Source organism: Cupressus sempervirens, chromosome 7, assembly GCF_028749045.1.
Source record: "Cupressus sempervirens isolate cs-2001-9-10 chromosome 7, ASM2874904v1, whole genome shotgun sequence".
Lineage (NCBI taxonomy): Eukaryota > Viridiplantae > Streptophyta > Pinopsida > Cupressales > Cupressaceae > Cupressus > Cupressus sempervirens.
Window position 1 is genome coordinate 571,988,113 of NC_143124.1, and position 20,845 is coordinate 572,008,957.

General features: G+C 37.8%; 1 protein-coding gene across 4 annotated transcripts in view; it reads left to right on the top strand.

Annotated features, from left to right (window-relative positions):
• The window catches only part of LOC149548037 (uncharacterized), a 284,910-nt gene that overhangs the window by 230,210 nt on the left and 33,855 nt on the right, over window positions 1-20,845 (top strand). For all 4 annotated transcript variants that reach the window (XM_089792058.1, XM_089792059.1, XM_089792061.1 and 1 more), the window contains 2 exons: window positions 1,538-1,656; window positions 1,901-2,054. In XM_089792058.1, coding sequence (XP_089648184.1) covers window positions 1,538-1,656; window positions 1,901-2,054 — 273 coding nt within the window. The remainder of the gene's footprint in view (window positions 1-1,537; window positions 1,657-1,900; window positions 2,055-20,845) is intronic.

Here is a 20,845-nt window from a genome sequence, read left to right on the forward strand (position 1 = left end):
GTTAACAACCTACCTATTTAGTTGTAATTGTTACTCATTTAACAGTTCACAACTCAAAACATAATATAAATTAATTTTAATACAACAATAATATTACTATTTACTAACATTTACATGATAATAATTATTTATATAATTATCATTTACCCACATACATGGAGCACTGACTTAGCTTTCCTAACACAGAAGCTACATTTTCTAGAGTAGAAACATACTTTCAGTCAAAAATAATAATATTTAAAACATGTAATGAATTATCTTTTTATGTTTACTTGGCATTTCATGTAGTGTATGTTGTGCAGATTTGTAGTTCTGTTGTTCACCTTCCACAATCTGTAATATCGCTGTTATTAAAAAAAATGAAATAACAATATTTTGTATTTGGGGTCTCAATAGATATATGTATATCTCGGGCCCATTTTTAATTTTTCCATAGGCATAGATGTTTTTCTATGATGTGTTGGCACTTGTTCGCTCTTGGGAGTTTTTCCCTCTGACAGGGTATATATGCCCGTCGGGTTGGATGTTTTAGGTGTGCACATGTGGATTTATTATTTTGTATTGTGAATTCTGATCGATATTCTTCTTGTGCACCATTTCAAAAGTAAAAGACCTTCCCTACTTGGCTTATTTCAGTTTCAGTAGGTTTCAGTCCTGCCCTATTTTTCTTATGATATACTTTGCTCAGATGTGGAAAGTATGAGCACCAAAATTGTTCGCAAATATAATATCTCTTGTTGTGACAATTGCATATCTCTCTCTTTGTGATCATTTTGTGCATTTGGTTTAAATCGAATATTTTGTATGGTGATATCTAAGGCATTCAAACCTCTAAGGCCCAACGCAAAACTGCAATCCATACACATAGCATTGCACTCGAGCATCCTAATAAACCTTTGCAGATTGGGATTGGGATCGGATGACTACCTAAGGCACAACTCTCCTCATCATTTAGCTTCTCAAATCTCACTGCACAAACTGTCTTACCCATGGACATTGTGTGCCCATCTCCCTAACACCGTACGCCCTTGTCCTCCTCACGGCATCCCCCTCTGCATACTGTACAGTCTACTTAGGCCCTCTCTCCATCCACATTATCCCACTATACAAACTCACCCCCTGCCCCATCCACCAGTTCTCTCAGACTGTATGGCCTTTATAACCTTCGTACGGGCATTCCAAGCCTCTCACTGCTGGCCAACAAACACCATATGGTGCTCCTTTTGCACCGTACACCCATTACAGATCTGCCTCAGTAAAAATCAGAAATTGGTATAGTAAACTCAAAGATCAATTTGCCATCATCCAAGTATGGGGACATTATAAAATCTTAGTTTTGATATAGAAAACTCAAAATCTTTTACTATCAATTTTTTTGTGTCTACATGTTATGGATTTTATATTTACTTCTTACTATGTTGGTATTCAGTTTTGGTGTGGAGAAAAATAAATCTATAGAGATCTTTTGAGTACAATAATTTTATGATTAAAGCTCTAAGCCCTTCTTAAAGTTCTGAATGGTCTGTTGTTTATGCAGGTTGCATTATTAGATTATGGACAAGTGAAGGTGCTACCAGATCATCTTAGGATTCAATTTGCAAGACTAATAGTGGCACTTGTGTCTGGGGATTCCCTGAAAGTAGGGAAAAGTTTTGAGTACTCCACTTAACTCTCAATAGCTTCCAACTTTTAATCCCAATTCTTTATATTTCTGAATGTTCTATTCTAGATTCTACAGAAGGAAATAGTTCTAGAAGTAAAAATTTGAAGTGAATTTCATATGCTCTATAATTTTCTTTGCTTGCAATTCCACCAAGCTTTTTATTTTTCATAACTTTAAGTAATAAGCAACTACTATGTGTACATCTATTTTAGATCATTTGGATTATAAATTATGTAGGGCTCTTGGGATCCGATCCTCAACCAGAGCTATGGATAATCCAGATGCCATCACAAAATTGGCTCGAATGATGTTTGATACTAAACTTCCACCAGGTGTCAAAGTTGCAAATCCTTTTGCAGAGGATTCCTCACTAAAAGAGGTTGCTGTGCAGGTATGCTATACAGAATAGTTTTCCAATGGCAAAGAAAGCTCCTCTTAATTCATTTATAGAATGTATTGAAGAAGAAATTTTGTTGTCAGATGCTGGATTGATATCCATAAAAATAGCTATTTCTTGATCTTTCCAACTGTATTGTGTTGCCTCATGCAAGTGCGCAATTCTTACTAGTTTTGAGATATCGTGGGACTGTTAATTATTTTTAGTCCATCCCATTAACTCATGACATAGTAATCATTTAGTGGTTTCGGGTTCGAGGGTCTGAGATAGATGTGAAGTAAACTGCTACCATTAGGTGACATTGAAGATTATTTTTTTGGTGAATACTTCTTGGAATCTCTGTAACTTCCATGTTTTATGTCTAGTCATGGTGTCAATGTAGGGAGTTAGCAATAAAATATATCTTCTTCAAATTCCCGAGTTCTGAAATAATAGTCGATCAAATTTGTGCTTAGAATTTAATGCCAGATTTAGGTTCAGATCGTATTTCCTTGGTATTTTGAATGCTCTTGAAGTTGGCAATATTTAAACCCGCAAAATCAGAATTCAAACCTGCATTAAGACAAACGGACCTAGCATACAAACATTAACCATCATACAGAGAAGACAAGTAAAACTTTTTGATATAATATTGGTAAACTGAATCAAGGAGAAAGGTGCAAAACATTTGGATACAACAGGAGCAGCATACTACAGTCATAGCTTAAGTGCCAATTTTTTATTGATCATTGCATTCAAAGAATAATCATATTGATCAATTGTGAACTCGTTATGGGCATAACAAGGGCACTGCTCAAGATCATTAAAAGTTTGAATAGATCAGATAACATCCTTTGTACAGTTGTGGTTTATTCTTTAGGAGTTTTCTTTATTTAAAAGCCCATAATGTTTTCCTGTAATTTATAAACGAGCATATTTTTTTACACGTGAAAGTACAAAATTTGTTGATCATAAAGATCTTGATACAAATACATTTTAGCAAATAGCCTGAGTGCCAGGTTTTCATTCATCATATATGCAAAGAAAGAATAATTATATTGACCAATTTTGGACTTCATTATGGGCATAATAAGGGTATCACTAAAGATCATCAAAGTGTGAATAGATCAGATTACTGTTGTGGTTTATTCTTTTGGATTTTGCTTTGTGCAAAAGGCCATAATATTATCCTGATATTCATAATTGTAATGAGAAGTCAATTAAATAATTAAGTTTTAAGTTGTCAAGTTATATCAAATTAAAAGACACCTTAGTTTAATTATTTAAATGACTTTTATGGACCCTAGTTAAAAATTAGTCATTTTAATTTAAAGAGGAAAAATGAAGAGACAGAAAAGGAATATGAGGAGAAGGCCAGAAGGAAAAAGAAGTGATAGAGATGTGCTATAAAAGAACATTGAGAGGCTCATTCTCATTATGCTTGGTTATTGTTTATCGAGGACAATTCTAGTAAGCTGTGGCTTTCAATTTTGATAAACTAAGGATGGTAACCTTCAAGATTTCTTGGTGGATTGGATGGAATTCATTACTTTGGTGAATCTGCAACGGAGTTCACAGCTGAGCTAATTTGTGAAGTATTCATGTGAAGACAAAATTGCAGTAGCAGAGGTATTTCAATTCTGCTAAGAAAATAAGGTTGTAATGGTTTATATATTTTAATGGCAGTATTCATATCTCTATTTCAGTTTGAAATTACATTGTTTTTAAATAATCTGTTAGATGAATAGAAAACAATTTCATTTAAATTGTTGTTTAAATTCTTCTGGAAAATTTTGAAAAATCTGGAGCAAACATCCTAGGGGAATATTTCAATAATCAAGCATTGTTTTCTTCCATGTGAAAATATAAATTTTCTTGATCTTAAAGATTTTGACACTCTTACATTCAACAAATTGTTTAGTTGCCAATTGAAAATGGGATTGATAATGAACCCAAATATGAGCAGGAATGAATCCTCTATATATTTAGGGAAGTGGAAAGGGGAATCTCCTCAATAATACCCAATTTTTTTTGTATTAACATAGAGCAAAAAAAGCTGAATAACAACAGTAGACACTTCTGTGTTACAATATTACAACTTTCAGAAAACTAATGCCTCAGAAAAGTTCAAAATCATAGCTAGCCTTAAGTTTCAAAGAGGAATTACTATTACTATAGACACTTGCACATATGCAGCAGCTAGTAATCATTGCATTCATACATTCGGAATATTGAGCATTCATGTATAGTCTAGTTAATACAAAAAAGTGATCCTGACACCAAGAGAATGATCTAAAAGAGATGTCCAGCAGTGTCCTATTTGTCTCCATGTCTTGGTAGTGCTTGCTCATGATGCACCTTAGGTTCACCACTAGATCTGTCTTCAATGCTAAGCCTTTCAATGAACTGGTTTAGGTTGTCCATTTCTCTTTGGTTGAGCATATCCTTGTGGATGGAAAAATACTGACACGAAACAATGTCTTTTTTCTGGATCATGATTTGTCCTTCTCTCATCAGCACCATGAATTTGTCCCTGGTAATCTCCAAGGCAGCAGCAACCTGTGACATAATATACAAATGTATGAGTTTACATCCAAACTCAGTAAGTTGCCTCTTTTGAAAAATCTCTCCATTTCTCTCCTTCCAAAGAAACTACGAAATCTCACAAGAACAGACCAAAAAGTGTTGGCCTTGAGATCAAAAGACTCTACAAACCCAGTTAAGACTTCACTCCATGACAGACCAGGCTTGGCATTCCACATAATGGGAGATCCAAAGAAGATAGCCCACACACCTTAGGCAAAAGGACAGTAAAAAAAAAGGTGTTCAAAAGATTCAGGAACAGAGCAAAGACCACAAACAATAGGACGGCCTAACTCATGAGGTAAAGTATTGCCAACAGCAAGTTTCCTCAAAAAAAGCAACCACCTAAAGCAAGACATTTTAGGTTCACCCGGAGAGTGCTAGACATGATTAATGATAAACTTCCATCTAGAGATCGAAAGCTTCCATCTAGAGATCGAAAGCTTCAGCCCCCAGCGAAGATTCACCCTTTCAAAGATAGAACAATCATCTTTAAGCATATTATAGATCTGCTTAGTAGAAATAGAATTGAATCTAGAACCATCTTTCCACTCGATCCATCTCAAATACAATTCACTTTTCGTGGTGTAACCAGGAAAAAAATTCCCCACGACTTTTCTAATGATAGGAAAAGTTTTTTTCTAAGTAATAGGAATGTGATAGTTACCAGAAATCCCCTCCCATTTCCCTAACCAATTGCCGACCAAAATGTAATGTCCCTGTTTTTGGCCAGTCTGTGCAATTTATTGAGTTAGCTCATCATAGCGACCCTCGTGAGCTGACAGGGTGTTTTGGGGGTCTCAGTTGATTACTTACTATTTTTAGTAAGTCTATTATGGGCAGTTGCTATTTTTAGCAGCGCAATGAATGGCTTGGTAGTTGGTTGTCACCTGTGGTTGATTAGGTTAATAATTATATGAGCTCTTATTTATTTATTCATTGAGTTGCATTATTATAATAATGTTTATATTATTATAGTAACGACTTAAAGAGATATTTCTAAAAAGCAAGTTGGAAATTTTCTAGTGTTGAGTTCTTTTGGGAAACTTCTACGTATTTTGAAGTGGAATTTTATGAAAACTTTTGCCAACGAAAAGCTTATAAATGAGAGCTCTTTTCATTGGGAAAAAGCATGTTTGATTATATATTTTGAATTTGTGCCATTGTGGCTTTTTCTTGGGCTTTGAACTGTATGCCCTTGCTGATGTATAAGGATTTGGAAATTCCTTTTGCAATTTAGCTACTGAGGTATAGCTAAGTTTGTCTTGCTTCTCTACTGCTCATCATTGTATTTGAGAAGTGTTTTCATTCCATTGCTGAAGTATAGTGGATTTGATATTTTGTTGGATTCTCCTATTGTGTTCACTGTGGCTAAGGAGACAAACATTCTGAAGAATGTTGACTGAGTTTTTGTTACAAACTTAGCAATTGAATTAAGATTTGGTTGGGCATATATGTGACTGTCGTTTACAATACAGGTGTTGTGTGTGGGTTTGATATCAGTCTGGATGCCATTGTTGTCGGTACAATGTATAGTGTAGCCGACAGGTAGAGTACTATCCGAACAGGCGTGTGACACTTGAGTCACCCCTTTGGAAAGGTATATGTAAACGTCCGAGATGGACTTTGGAATCATCATTGATCATTGTAGTCTTTGTAATTGGATTGTAATCAGCAAGTGCATACATGAATAAAGTACCGGTTCTGCATTGAGTCGTGTTATACATGTGTTAAACTTCTTACCCTGTACGGTAAACATTTGGCGTCGTTGCCAAACGTACCTGGAACGAAGGAATGATATGAAGATTAATGCTGAATTTGCCAAACAAGGATTGGAACAAGGTAAAAGATAAAAATGAACTAAGTACATCAAAAGAAATTTTAATTTTAACACAACAGGCAGAGCGCAGACAGAGACTTCAGCAGATTGCCGAGGGGCACTGAAGGGGTGAAGAGGCACAGACGGAGGGAGTGCACTCACCTAGTAGGCTGAGGAGTGCCAAGGAATTGCTGGAAAAAACTTGACAACGCTTGAATTTGGTGGAGGAAACAAGGGAAGAGTTCCTTAACCTGTATACATTGAGGGGAGAGTGTTCGAACGGAAGGGAAACAACTCGCACGACTCAGAGTGCCAAGGGAGCACGAGCGTGCAGTGATCTCTTCGTTCTCGATACACTAGATGAACGGATACAGGTAGAGAATAGAACAACATCACTTCAAGACTTTTCACCAGACAACACAGTTGTTGGGAACAAGACTGTTATCCAGAACAATTCGGAAGTCCAGAACAGCGCGGGAAGCAATTTCGGAGAACCCATTACAGAAGATTGTGTAGGAACAGAGTGAGGGAGTACCGCATAGTGCTGTTGAGCGTATGGCGGATGCAGTGGAGAAGGCTATGGGTACACAGCAGGAACACCCACTAGCGTAGGAGACAGCGATGACAGAGGCAGTTTTTCTTGATGATGTTGCAACTCTAGCATCTCGGGCTCGCCAGGTTTTAGATTCGGCAAGGATGTAGGCGTTGGAGTTAGTGGGGAAGGAGCTGGAGGGAGTCATATCCTTCATGCGAATGGGATGTCCAGCTGCCTTTACAATTTGTTTTGAGGAGAGGGGATGGCCCGATGTGGAGACCACGGAGATGCGGCAAGACTGGTCCATGACGAGGGAACCTGAGATGGAGAGTCGGATTGAGATATTGATTCAGGAGATAGCAAAGTTACACAGGGAGATGTACTACACTCTTCGGAGGAGTTAGGTGGATCAGGCAGCCTGGGAATCTGAGAGGGCGGCCTGGCAATCCGAGAGGACAGCCCTGTTAACGGAAAAAGAACAGTTAGCAGTAGCAAAAGAACAGTTGGCAGCAGAAAAAGAAAAGATGGTGGCGGAGAAGGAGAAGGAATTGGGAGAGGTCGGAGAGATGATGCAGTCAGCCCTAGAGCTCCAGTTGGAAGCAAAAGCAGAGCTGAAGATCAAAAAAGAACAGGTCTACAAGCTAAGGGCAGAGGTGAACGAGTTGCGGACGCAGACGGCCACTACGCCAGGGACGCATCCCTCTGTCTAGTACTTATGCATTGATGTATTTTGTTAGTGAATTTTGTTGTATTGTCGTCCGAAGACGACTTTTCTTTTGGGGGGATGATGTTGTCGGTACAATGTATAGTGTAGCCGACGGGTAGAGTAGTATCCGAACGGGTGCATGACGCTTGAGTCACCCCTTCGGAAAGGTATATGTACACCGTCTGAGATGGACTTTGGAATCATCATTGATCATTGTAGTCTTTGTAATCGGATTGTAATCAGCAAGTGCATACATGAATAAAGTACCGGTTCTGCATTGAGTTGTGTTATACATGTGTTAAACTTCTTACCCTGTACGGTAAACAGCCATATCTGCAAGTTGGCGGATTGCTAAAAATGAAACTGGGCTAGGCAATTATCTACAACAGATCTGGAGGCAATTATCTACAACAGATCTGGCACTTTGGATTTAACTTGTGGCCAGCTTGTGTAGTTTGCGATCTCCATTTAGGCTGGACATTATTAATATTCTCCTTGCGACTTGCATTAGGAGCAATACAAATTGTTACCAGACTAGTGTGGAGGTGTCTTTGGCTTGGGTTGAAGGTGGGAATGAACAATGCTGTGTTAAGAAGCAACCTCTAGTATATTTTTGGGTTCTCCTTTCAGCCGACAACGCGAAGGATTATGTTATGGAAGAAATCAGGTTTCATTATTGAATAAATATTGGAATTTGGTTCATGTTAAATGTCTTTCCTTTCTCCTTTAAAATTATAAGTAATTCTGGAGTTGTGTTGTTAGTATTTCCTTTGCACTCTTTATATCTTTTGAAAATTACATTAAAACAAAATAACTTAAAAACATTGTTTATTAGCACCAATAATTCTCTCAGAGTATACATATAGTATTAACTTTAAAAATAAAAGACACAAACGATATCGGTTTGCCAGTTACGAACCAGTTGAGGTTTTTACACAAAATGTCTGTAACAAGAGAAATGCCATGTTTAAACCAATTCTTGGTAGAGCAACTTTGAGTAAGAGCCAAAGGCTTACCATTAGTCTCCACCCCCCATCATATAGATCTATCCATAACTAAGTATGTAGGATGATCCCCACAAGCACCCCTGCTTAAGATAAGAATTATAACCTGAGTCCATGCCTTCCAGATAGATTGAATTTTTTTGGAACCAAACACTTTGTCACATAGAGGAACATCAATCCAACTCTTTCCTTTTTTGATTCCTGACCCATCTATATTATTTCTAACCAGAACTTTCCATGGTTCATCTCTTGACAGAGCATTTACAATCCATTCGGAGACCATTACCAAACCATGTGCCATGAGGTCTCTGATACCCAGACCCCCTTTATTCTTGGGAAGGCAACACCATTCCCACATTACACAGTGTCTTTTTTTGTTCCCCACACCATCTGACCACAAGAAATCCCTCATAATCTTTTCCAGGTTAGCACTCTAGTAGTTAGAAAAAAGCCAAGTAGATGAAAAATAGGTGTGATGTGTAGAAATAATATTTTGAACCACCAGAACTCTACTAGCTAGAGAGAGCATATGAGTTTGCCATCTTAGATATTTTTTATCAATTTTGGAAAAGATCCAATTCCATGTCTTTAAGAGAGGGATCAATAGAAAAAGGTATACCCAGATATCTGACAATATCATTTGGTCCTAATTATTGCCATTCTTTTATTAACTATCTAGTCCGGGGAAAAGGGGGACTATCCTATGGTGGATGACTTATGAGGAGCAATTTTGGCCCCAGAGACCTCATAAAAGTATAAAATTTTGTTAACCATGTTATCAAAGTTTCCTTACTCTAACTTTATGAATAATGTTGTATCATCTGCAAACTGGGCATTAAGCAAAATGTCTTAATTAGGAAGGGTGATACCTTTAACCAGGGGCCCTAGGTGAGTAGCCTTGAGAATGTAATGTAAAGCATCAATAGCTACCACAAATCGAGAAGGTGCAATTGGACACCCTCAAGTCTAATGGACCTTTGTAGAGTAATACTATCAGTGGTATCACCATTAACAATAATGACAGTATAAGAATATTTTAGTAGAATACCAGTCCATTTACAAAAATAAGAAGGAAAGCCAAAGGCTTGAAGCATACCTTTCACAAATGGACATTCAATTCAGTCATATGCTTTTAAAAAATCAAGTAATACCATAATTGCATTACGGTCATCATTTCTGGCCCAGTGCATAGCTTCCCAACTTCTAATCAAGTTCTCAAGAATAAACCTTCCCTTAATAAACCTTGTTTGAGTTGGGATAGGAATTCGTTTAAAAGATCCCCAATTGTTTTAGCCAAAGCTTTAGCAACAATCTTATAAGAAAGATTTAATAATGTAATTAGTCTCCAATTCTTGACTTGGGACTATCTCCCCCTTTAGGTAGCAGTTTGATAACCCTTCTATCGATATCGGTACCTAGAGACCCAACCTAGAAAGCATCTTCATAGATTTCAAGAAGTTCAGAGGCAATCCACTCCACATTATGTTTATAAAATTCAGCAGGAAGGCCATCAGGGTCGGGAGACTTGTCATTGGCAAGAGAAAGAATAGCAACTTTAATTTCTTCGAGAGATAAGGGCATATCTAGCCTTCTAGCTCGAGTATTAGAAATCTTCTTAGGAATCAACTTGAGGTACTGTTCAAGCCTAGAATAGTTCTCTTTAGTAAATTTTGTAGTAAAAAGTTCATTATAAAATGTAAAGAAGGCATCTTTAATGCTTTTAGGATCAATAGTGACATCACCATTAACCCAAATTTCCTCAATCATCTCCCTTTTGTGCTTGGCTCTAATGATGTTAAAGAAGTATTTAGTCCTACTGCCTCCTTCCTTCAACCAATTCATTCTGGCTCTAATCTTTTGCCTTTTAATTTTTTGTTGTTGGTGTTTTCTCAGAGAGCATTTGGTTTTGGCTAATCTCTCTTCTAACTGAGGACCACACCTTTTCAATTAGAGTTCCTTTTCAACAAGGTTCAAAGTACTTTGAAGTCACTGCTCCTCTCTATTCCTATCTATAGCTTGTTTCTTGCTTGTGACCTGATAAAGTTTCCTCCAAGACTCCACAAGAACAATCCACCTATCTTTAGGTTGCAGCTTTGGGTTACATAATTTACAAAGACTAGTTAGCATGCTGATGGCATCATCATTATCCTTATTCTCAAGTAAGGAAGTATTAAGCTTGAACTTAGCACTCCTTTTTCTACCATCAATAGGGATGCTCTCAACACACACTCTAGCATATATTGGATGATGATCTGACATTGAAGAGGGGGAGACAATCATAAGAGCATGACCATCCTGCTTTTCTACTGAGAATATGTTCTCTTCAATGTACATCCTATCCAATCTACAATACACTCTTTGGGACCTAGCTTGATTATTGCGCCATGTAAACCATATATCAGAGGACTTCTTTTTGAGAGCTAGAGGCTTAGCAATTCTAAATCTCCTCTTGAAATTGGCCCAAAAATATTGCTCATTGCCTTTCCAATAATGGATAACTCCACACTTATCTTCCTTGTTCTCTATCATATTAAAATCACCAATGAAAATCCAGTGAGCTTTGGGCAAATTATTGACCAACCATTTCCACAAAACAGCCCGGTCCCAATAATCATTAGGGGCATAAATATTGTAGACCCTGATACAGATCGAGTTATGTTGAAAGATAACCCAGAAGGTTCTATGACAAGGGGAGGAGCCATTAGAGGATATCTTGCTAGCCCATTATGGTCCTACCAAAATTGCAGTGCCCCTTTACCTTTAAGATGACTAGAGTAGAATCCAGTAGATTGATCCCACATGAATTTCAACATAGTATAGGCCTGAAACCCAACAACCTTAATCTCTTGCAGATATATGATGTTGCTATCCATAAGATTATTGCACCATTTTCTAACCATGTATTTTCTGTCAGACATCTCTAGCCCTCTTACATTCCAGCTATGTATACGCATCATTTAAATTGTAAAGATTTGTTATACTTATAAAGTCTGTTAAAACAATCTGGAAGATCTTTCCCATTTTTCCAATTCTCATTCGAAATAGACTTTCTTTCAATCATTTTCCTCTTTTTTTTGCTTTCTTATTGGTAACTTCAATGATTGGTTCTTCATAAGTACTGTCCACAACATTATCAATGCTATTCTGGCAGACTATTGATTTTAAAGTCCCGGCTAGAATCTTATCTTTAGTCAAGGATATATCAGGGGCTCTTCTAAGTTTCTCAACTCTTTCATTAATGGTGTTAAGAGCTAGCTGCTGCACATTTAGCTTGGTTGGGGGTAGAGCTGCAGCAATATCCTCGGCCTTCTCCTTATCAAGGTTAGAGAGTGGTTGGCAATCTGTTAGAGAATTATGCAAACCAGATCCTGAGGGAACTAGTACAAAATCTTCTTCAAACAAAGGATTATTGAGGCTGATAAATTTATCATTGTCAATTGTTCCCTTGAAAATCTTAGCAAGGAAATCATTATCCAAGCTCTTGTGAGATCTTTGGCTATCATTTGAGCCTTTGTTGGTAGGAGGATTGGTTGAGATAGAAGTATCAACCCTAGAATTATGCACAAACTCTCCTTCCTTGCCACCACCACCCACCTTCAACCCCTTACTAGGTTTAGATTTAACATTGCTATCAAAGCTAGGCTTCTGCATATTGCAAAGCACTAGACAGTCTTTTTTGATGTGTCCATTCTTTTTACAATGGAAGCAAGACCCTAAATTACACAGTAGGGACACTCCTCACACAAATTTCTCTTCTTCTAGGTCTATCAAAATGCAATTTGGGAATTCAATATCGGGTGCTAGGGCTATTAGAATCCTAGCATTAAGATGTGGTAGGGTATACCAAGCATCTTCCACTTGTAAGACAGAGCCAAGAGGCTGAACAATTTGGGCTAAATGGGTCAAAATTCAGGCTGTAGATTTTTAATTTCTATCTAGTGAGGAGTGGCTCAAGGCACTACCTGCTCAACCTGTCCTTTAGCAGAACATTGAAAGGCCCGAAATATTGACCTACCCACATTCCAATAACTTTTTTAAAGCACTCTTTCCTACATTCCATGGGTTTTGAAGAAGACTACATAGATTTCTTTTTGGATCATTGTGCAGAAACTTATTTGGATTCCTAGCTTCCTTCCGCAAATGTTAGCAATCATGACATCAAAAAAATTTCGAGAAGGTAAGGATATTTTATCAAGACAAACAAAAAAAAATAGCAATATCCTTCAATCTAATTTGTTCTTTTCTAATAGCCAAGATCATATCTTCATTAAGAGAGAGGGAGAGAGTTTTAAAATCATTAGGTGTAGACTTACCATCTCGCATGTCTTTGCTGGCTGCTCTTTTGGATTCGCTCCCATCTAATCCACTTCCATCGGCTGGGGGTCCTCTCAAAATTCCTTCTTGCAAAAAAACCCCATTGAAAGAAGCTGAGGGTGGGCATTCTAGTCTAGACTGCTCGACTAAAACCACCTTATACAATGGCTTATTTCCTCCATTATGAATACTTAGTAGGGTTTTGAGAGGGGCGTCTCTGCAATCATTATCTAGTGTCTTTTGATCAACTTCCATTCCGGACTCAGAACCATCATGACTATTCACTCCTTTGGGCACAGGTGAACCAGGCTGGTCCGACATGTTTAACTTAGCCCTATCCAACATTCGAACACAAAACATGAAGGGAACTAGAGAAAAGACTTGCAAGCATAAACAAAAATTATTACAGACACAAAAAGGACACAGATACCAAGAAAAGACACCCACAAGCCACTTAAGGAAAGGAAAGAAAGCCGCAAGGGTCTGCAGCAGGTATGACTGCCAATGATGAAACCATCGAGAGCCGCCTAGTTGTAGACGTCCAATTCTATTTTATGTGATATTTAAAAGCCTTAATACCCAATTTTCCATGAATTCCTAATCCAAAATAGCATTGAATTATCAATTATCTATAGCAAAAAGTATTTATCAACTATCAATAAATGTATAAATATACATTGCCTCTCCCTCCCTGCACAACCATGACCAACACTTCCTTCGCGTGCCTATTACTCTTCCCCCATGGTTGCGATGGCTTCATTCGCAGGTGATTGATGGTGTATGTGGTCATCTTTCTTGGCGTTGTGTGTTCTTGTGTCTACTCTTGTGCGTTGGTTTCGTTTTGGTTTTGATCGCTCAACGCCTCTACCTGTGTGGTATCCTGTGACCATGATCGTGTTTCCTCTTCTCATTACAGACCGACAATGTTTCTCTAGTTGTTTCGGGCAAGTGTGCTTGGAACTCGAGTGCTTTTCTAATTGCTTTGGGTGGGTGTGTTTGGATGGATGCCCTTTTGTGTTGTTGCCATGAACTCTAGTTGTCATGTGACATTTTCTCCTTGTTTCATTTGTTCTATGACCAGTGTGGAGATGGATCCTATTTGCTTCATTCCTACTAGTGTCTACCACTATCGTCAGCTTTCTTGTTTTGTTGAGTCTATTGCTTCTTGGTCTATTTTGGTTTCCCTTTGCCAACTATTGGATTCCAGAATTGGGTGGGTGTTTAGTTGATCTTCATTCTGGGTGCTTCCTTTCAATGGACATTCTCCGAGCTACTTCGACCAGCAGTCTTCTCCATGTGAGTGTTTATCGTGCTTCCTCAATCATCCACAGGCTCTTTCTCCCTATTGTTATTGGCCAGTTGTGGTGAATTGTGATTCTTGTTTCCTACTGGTGATGTGCATTGTGTTTTCTCTATTGCACCATGGCTGTTGGTGATGATTTACGACCGACCCACCTTCTGTCTCTCAGCTACCAGATGCTCTTTGATCGACTGATCAAGATTGAGGCTAAGAATATGCAACTTAGAAACACAGTCTATTCTCTCACATAGTCAATTGCTGAACTCAAACAGCTGACAAATTCTTATACTACAATCCTTGGTAGCTTTTCAACAACTTTTACTATAGAAGCAATAGACATCAAACCTAATCTAGACTCTATTATTGGATAGCTTGATGAGCTCTATCAAAGAGAGACAAACCGAAAATGTGGCTAGGCATTCCTCTCTGATTATTGAAACTGAGCACAAGGTGAATTTATGGGCCTCCTTATGTAACACTACTACTACCACACCTTTGTCAGGGGTAGAAAAATTGGTCCAAGGTAAGTTGGATGACGTGTGTGTGAGGTGGGCTTGTGAGCTAAACCTTGGGTCCGTAGTCTAACGACTCTAACCCCTCTTTTGTTGGGCACTCCTTCCTTATGGATCAGCTTGGTATCTCAAAAATTACAGTGGACAAATGTTGGTTAGACTCGGATGGTACCCGCTTGCCCCAATTTCTGTCCCTATTTGATAGGTTGTGGGCTCTTAAGTTGAAGAGGAAGTTGTCACAACTTCCCACTAGGATTTTTTTGGACAAGGATCTCACAAAATCATTGGTGGCTGAGTTAAAACATTCAAGTAGCCTCGTTCTTAAGGCTAGGTGCAACGGGAAGTGGGTGGTTATTCAGAACCTCGAAGTAGTTATTTGTTAGGCTACCAAGGCCAAATGATGTCGTCATCAGCAGTTGGGCAAGTGGGGTCCCTCTTCTGGCTCTGCTTGTCGATTGCTAGAGCGGTAATGGCTTGCTGTGGTCCCTAGTTGATCTTTTTCATGATGCAATTGGTGTGGTGGATAACTTGGTCGTAATTGAGACACACGAGTGTCGTACACCCTCCTTCGGGATATGTTGGTTATCAGTGGTTGTCTATTTGTAGAGAGTTTCATACTTCTGAGGGTATTGCTTGATTAGAGATGGTCTTTTCAATGCTATCTCTGTGGTCCATTCTAACTTCTATGCCAAATTTCCTGCGGATCCGCATCAGTCATAGTAGTCATCTTCAGAGAGATATCTTCATTGTTGTTTGCTACTTTCTACCTACTTCTCCGCATGCCATACACAATGCTGAGGATGTGGACCCTTTTATGGACTTGCACGAGGGCATCTCCAAGTTCGTTACCTTTGGTGGTGATGGAACTCTTAAATTTTGGAGTCAGTTTGTACACATGGGTTGTATGAACAAATGTTAACAAAGTAGTACAATGAAGATTGCAAAAAACTTTTGAGGTTGATGGGGATTCCTGTGATTGATGCTCCTTCTGAAGCCGAGGCAGAGTGTGCATCATTATGTAAATGTGGCAGCTTCTGGGACAAAAGGAGGTTCTAATGGATCACGAGTAATTGATTGTCAGGGACAGACCATTGCATTAAATGCTGGAAGCAAATCATCAAGTTCGTCTGCATTTTTCTTCCATTGGAAAGAGTGATAAAATACTGGATCAACATCCAAGCCATAAGGGTATCAGTATTTGGCATTGAAGTACTTCTCAATGTAGCATACACATCATGATAAGCGTCCTTTATGGAGAAAACATTTTAAAGCTTAAGGGCATTGTCAAGATACCAAGCTACATGTGGCTTAGCTGTTCAACTATAAAAGATAATTAGCATTTTCCATACTCAGTATCTTTTAGCTAATACATCTTGGTCTCTTCATATATGATCTTGCAATTTTGTTTAGACTCCACAAAATTGATGTGGAAAGGATGGAAATATCACAATTCAGGTTTCAAGTGTGGACATGAAAATCAAGTTGGAAATTAAGTTAAACAGATTCAGCATTTAAGAAAGCATCCCCTTCAGCAATTTGAAGATGTTCAGATGTCTTTTATATGCTGAGAGAGTTATGTTAATAGTTTGAGAGTAAGCAACAAACCACTGTTAAAAAAAAAGTGGGAATCAATCAAGGAACTGGACTTGGCTTTATACCAGTTGAAATAATACCAGGGCCAAATGATCGTGTAGTCTTTTCTCTGCCACAGTACTTGCTGAAAGTCTGTCACATTCTGTCTCATAATCTTCAGTTTTAAAAGATGGAATCATGGATTGTCCAAGCAAGAGAAATTATCAGCCTTGGGGCTTCTTTATGTCCATTCAGGAGCTAACCCAGTTGTTCTAAAAGGGGAATAGATAAGACATTGCGAGGGCTTCTTGAAGACCTGAAGAGGGAAGTCACTTGAGAGCATGAACCTTTTTTGAATCATGTTGCAGCAAGCCAGATTTTCATTCATTTAGTTTCTACACCTGTAAGCCAAAGGAGAAACCCAGATCCAAAGGATTCAGAATGCTGAGATGTAGTTGATACATGGGATTCTATGATTGTTTGACCAAGGGCATGAAGGAATGCAAAGCAAAAGGTGCAGGATTGAGCGGGCTGAATGAACATATTCATCGCGCAATGCAAAAAAGTAAATGTAATGCAAATCAGATGAATGCTCCTAAGGATACTTTTGGACTGAAGAAGAAACTATGATTTACTACATAATATAGACTCAGAGCATGAGAGTAATCTGCATAGGCGTATGAACAATACAAAGTAGAAGCAAAATGGCACTCTTGTTCGCAATTCCAGAATACTGAATGATCATCGTTTCTGACATTGATTCGTAACTAGATTCTTGTCGAAACTTTTTGAGTATAAGTGATGAAATGTAGATGCCACTGCACGACGGAGTCTTTGGTGCCCAGATCGCTTAGGAAGGAGTTATTATTTGTAATTGGTATCTCATGATTTGTGTGTTTGATTGCAGGTACGGGATGTGTATCGAGCATGATGAGAGGGCACCAATGTTCAAAGCGTGAGCCTAAGAGGAGGGCACGATAGTTTTTGACGCTGGTTCGAATTGCTTGCTCCAGGTCATGACCACGGCGGTTTGTGTTCAGAAATCTATGCTCAAAATGGAGATTGCGATTGGAAGAAGTAGGCCATTCGGCGTATGAAGGATTGCGCAAGAGGCATTCACGGGATTGAAAGGAAATCATATCAAATGTTATAAGCCCGGAGAGAGATGCAAATGACGGCTAAAGTTCAACTCATGTTCCAAATTAATTAAACGTTGGAATGTTACAACCACCGGTTACAATTATAGGAATTAAGCATTGGTTAGTTTTATTTATGAAGAGGCGCAATGCTTGGAAGGCAACCGATGCCCTTCAGATATTTATAAATATATGTAAAGTAGAACCAAAAAGGCGACAATATTCATATTCATTCTTATTTTTAAAACAAAAATTCTATCCTATGTTTTATGATATGTTATATCTTCTCATCGGCAACGGAGTGACCTGTTGAACCAAGCCTGTGGATGGTGGATTTTTGAGTCAATTTCATTTGGTCCTGATAAATTTGCTGTGGATAGATCATCCTTAAGGAGTGTCTCTACTTATAATTTTTTCGGCATAATCTGTAAGCGCATTTATTTCTATTTGCATTAGAGTTTAACTTATTATTAAATTGTGTCCTTTGTAAATGTCTTTCATTTATTTTTTATAAATATTTTAATATTTGGATAAGTGGATTGGATCATTATAGCATTTTAAATTCGATAAACGTAAATATTGTGAAATATTTTATTGTTTCCATATTTATGTCTAATTTGTCTTTGTAAGAGTTAAAGTGCATTTTAGAGTTATTTAAAATTGCATTTAAATAATTGATCCATCGCGTCTGATAATTAAATTTGTTTATAGTTTGAATATATTAGACTTTATAAAGTTTACATTTCAACTGATAATTTTGACTCTATTGCCCATCTAATTAAGCACTGGTCTTTTGCTCTTAATCCATAATCCATATGCTGGCAAATGTCTTGCTTCTTGCCTTTGAGAAATAAATATATTCATCTGTTGCATTAATCTATACTTATACTTTATTTAAAACGTTATTTTAATCATTTTCTTTTGTTCTAAGTTCACAAATTGCAAGTTTAAAGTTTTCCTATATTTCTTGCCATTTGGAAAACTTTTATCGCGTTCGCGTTCTAATTGATCTATTTTAAGTGTCTTGGATCTAAGTGTTTCGTCTAGGATCAGGTACACCCGCCTCGATCTTGCAGAGCCGGAAGTGCAGGGGATTTAGATCGCATCGATCAATCCTGTCAAGTTGGCTTTAACCAGTTGGATATCCTAGCATTGAGCAGGCAAGGCTCGTAGGATTCCAACCTGCAGTTTTGACAACCAACAGGTGGCATCATCATTTTAGGGGATTTTAATGCACAAACAAAAGAGTTGTAGACTCCTATGCATGACCGTAGCTTTGACTTGACTTGTACTTCAAAGGCAGATCCAACCAGGCTAGGGCTTCAGTGCGTCTCCGAGGATGGTTTTGGTCCCTTCTCTATTTACGGTCACCACCTTGTCTAGCTTTGAAGTCTTTTCATCTAGCAATTTTGAATGACCTCTCTCGCTTCGTAGGTTCTAAGCTTTTCACTTGTTGGCCCTACCGTGGTTGTGGGAGTGTTGTGAATTATGCCCTCACTTATGCTTCCTTCATCCCATTCGTCTGTGGCTTCATCTCCCACCTTCCCTTGGCCGATCACACTCTCCTTAGCTGTGTGCTTTGCTTCTCCCCTCATGCTCTGCCTCCCCTCTGCCACCCTCCCCTACCTGCTTTCATTTCCCTGAGAGTGACTATGACTTCTTCACCTTCCATTTTAGAAGGCTCCTTCCCCTTGATGGCTTCTTCGTTTGTAGCTAGACTTCCTCCATGTTTGACTTATTGGCCGCTCCAATATGGGAGTCATCTCTCCTTTTCATCTCCCAATGCCTTGTCTCCATTCTAAATGTTGTAACACTTTCCCTATGAATTGTTGGTTTTGTTGGTTTCCAAAATCGCATATTGAAATCCTACGAGCCTTGCCTGCTCGATGCTGGGATATCCAACTGGTTAAGGCCAACTTGATAGGATTGATTGATGCGATCCAAATCCTCTGCGCTTCTGGCATTGCAAAACCATGGTGGGTGTACCTGATCTTGGATGAAACACTTAATTCCAAGACACTTATAGTAGATTGATTAGAACATGAATGTCTTGAAAGCTTCCAAAATGGCAAGAATTATCGAAAACTTCAAACTTGCGATTTATGAATTAAAATAAAATTAAGTGATTGTATGAATGTGATAATGTTTTAAATAAAGAATAATTATAGATTAATGCAACAAATGAATACACTAATTCTTCAAAGACAAGATATTAAATAATTGCTAGCGTGTGGATTGCGAACTACTGAAAACACAAAGATCAGTGCCAAAGGGCAATAGAGTTAGTATTATAAGTTTAAAATGTACAACTTTATAAAATTCTACGCACATCAATTATAAACAATTTAGTAATCAAGATGCGACAGATCAAATATATGGACACAATTTTAAAATAGTGTGGAATGTATTTTAATTCCTGTGGTTTGGAGACAAACTAGATATAGATTTGGAAACAATAAAATATTTCTCAATATCTATGATGTTCAATTTTAAAATGCTATAACTGATTCTATCCACTTATTTATCATATAAATCATTTATAAAATTAAAATAATAATTATAAAGGATGAAACTATATAATATTTTAACTCTAAAACGTCATGCAAATAAAATAAATATTGCTTATCGATCATGCCGGAAGTAAAATTGCATTGGAGACACTCCTTACGGATGATCCATCCAATATAGTCTGACTCCACAATCACATAAATATATTTACTCAATAATCGAGAACCCAAGAGCTTAGTTCAAAATTTCATCCCTTTTACCAATGAAGGAATATAATATATCAAAGTGCATAAATATACAATGTGGGTATGCAATTTTTTTTCAGAATATGTATCGTTGTTTGATTTTACATCTATATTTATAGGAGGCCAAAGGGTATCGGTTGCCTCTATAGGCATCGCCTCTCTTCATAACAAAAAAAAAAAAAATTAACCATAATAAACATGAGGCTTTAATATAATTTTGACGATAACCTCATAATTTTGTATTTTATGTTTCTTGAGCTGTAGTGAAGTTCACTCAACATAGGCACATGTCCTTCATGAGCATCTCAAAACTTGGAAGCATACGTACACATCCTCTGCATCCATGGACACTTTTGTCTGCTAGGCACCATCTTTATCGGATGTGTCAATCAATTAATTTAACTCCCTAGGACATTCCTTTTAATGGACAATCGAATCCTCTTGGTGAAACTTGTCCTCCTCCCGCATATGTTCTCCAAACCTGTAACAAATACGAGAAGACATTAGACTTTTCTGGCAATTGATATAAAATTCATTTCTCAAGGATTTTATGAAGCTTGGAAACCCTTTGA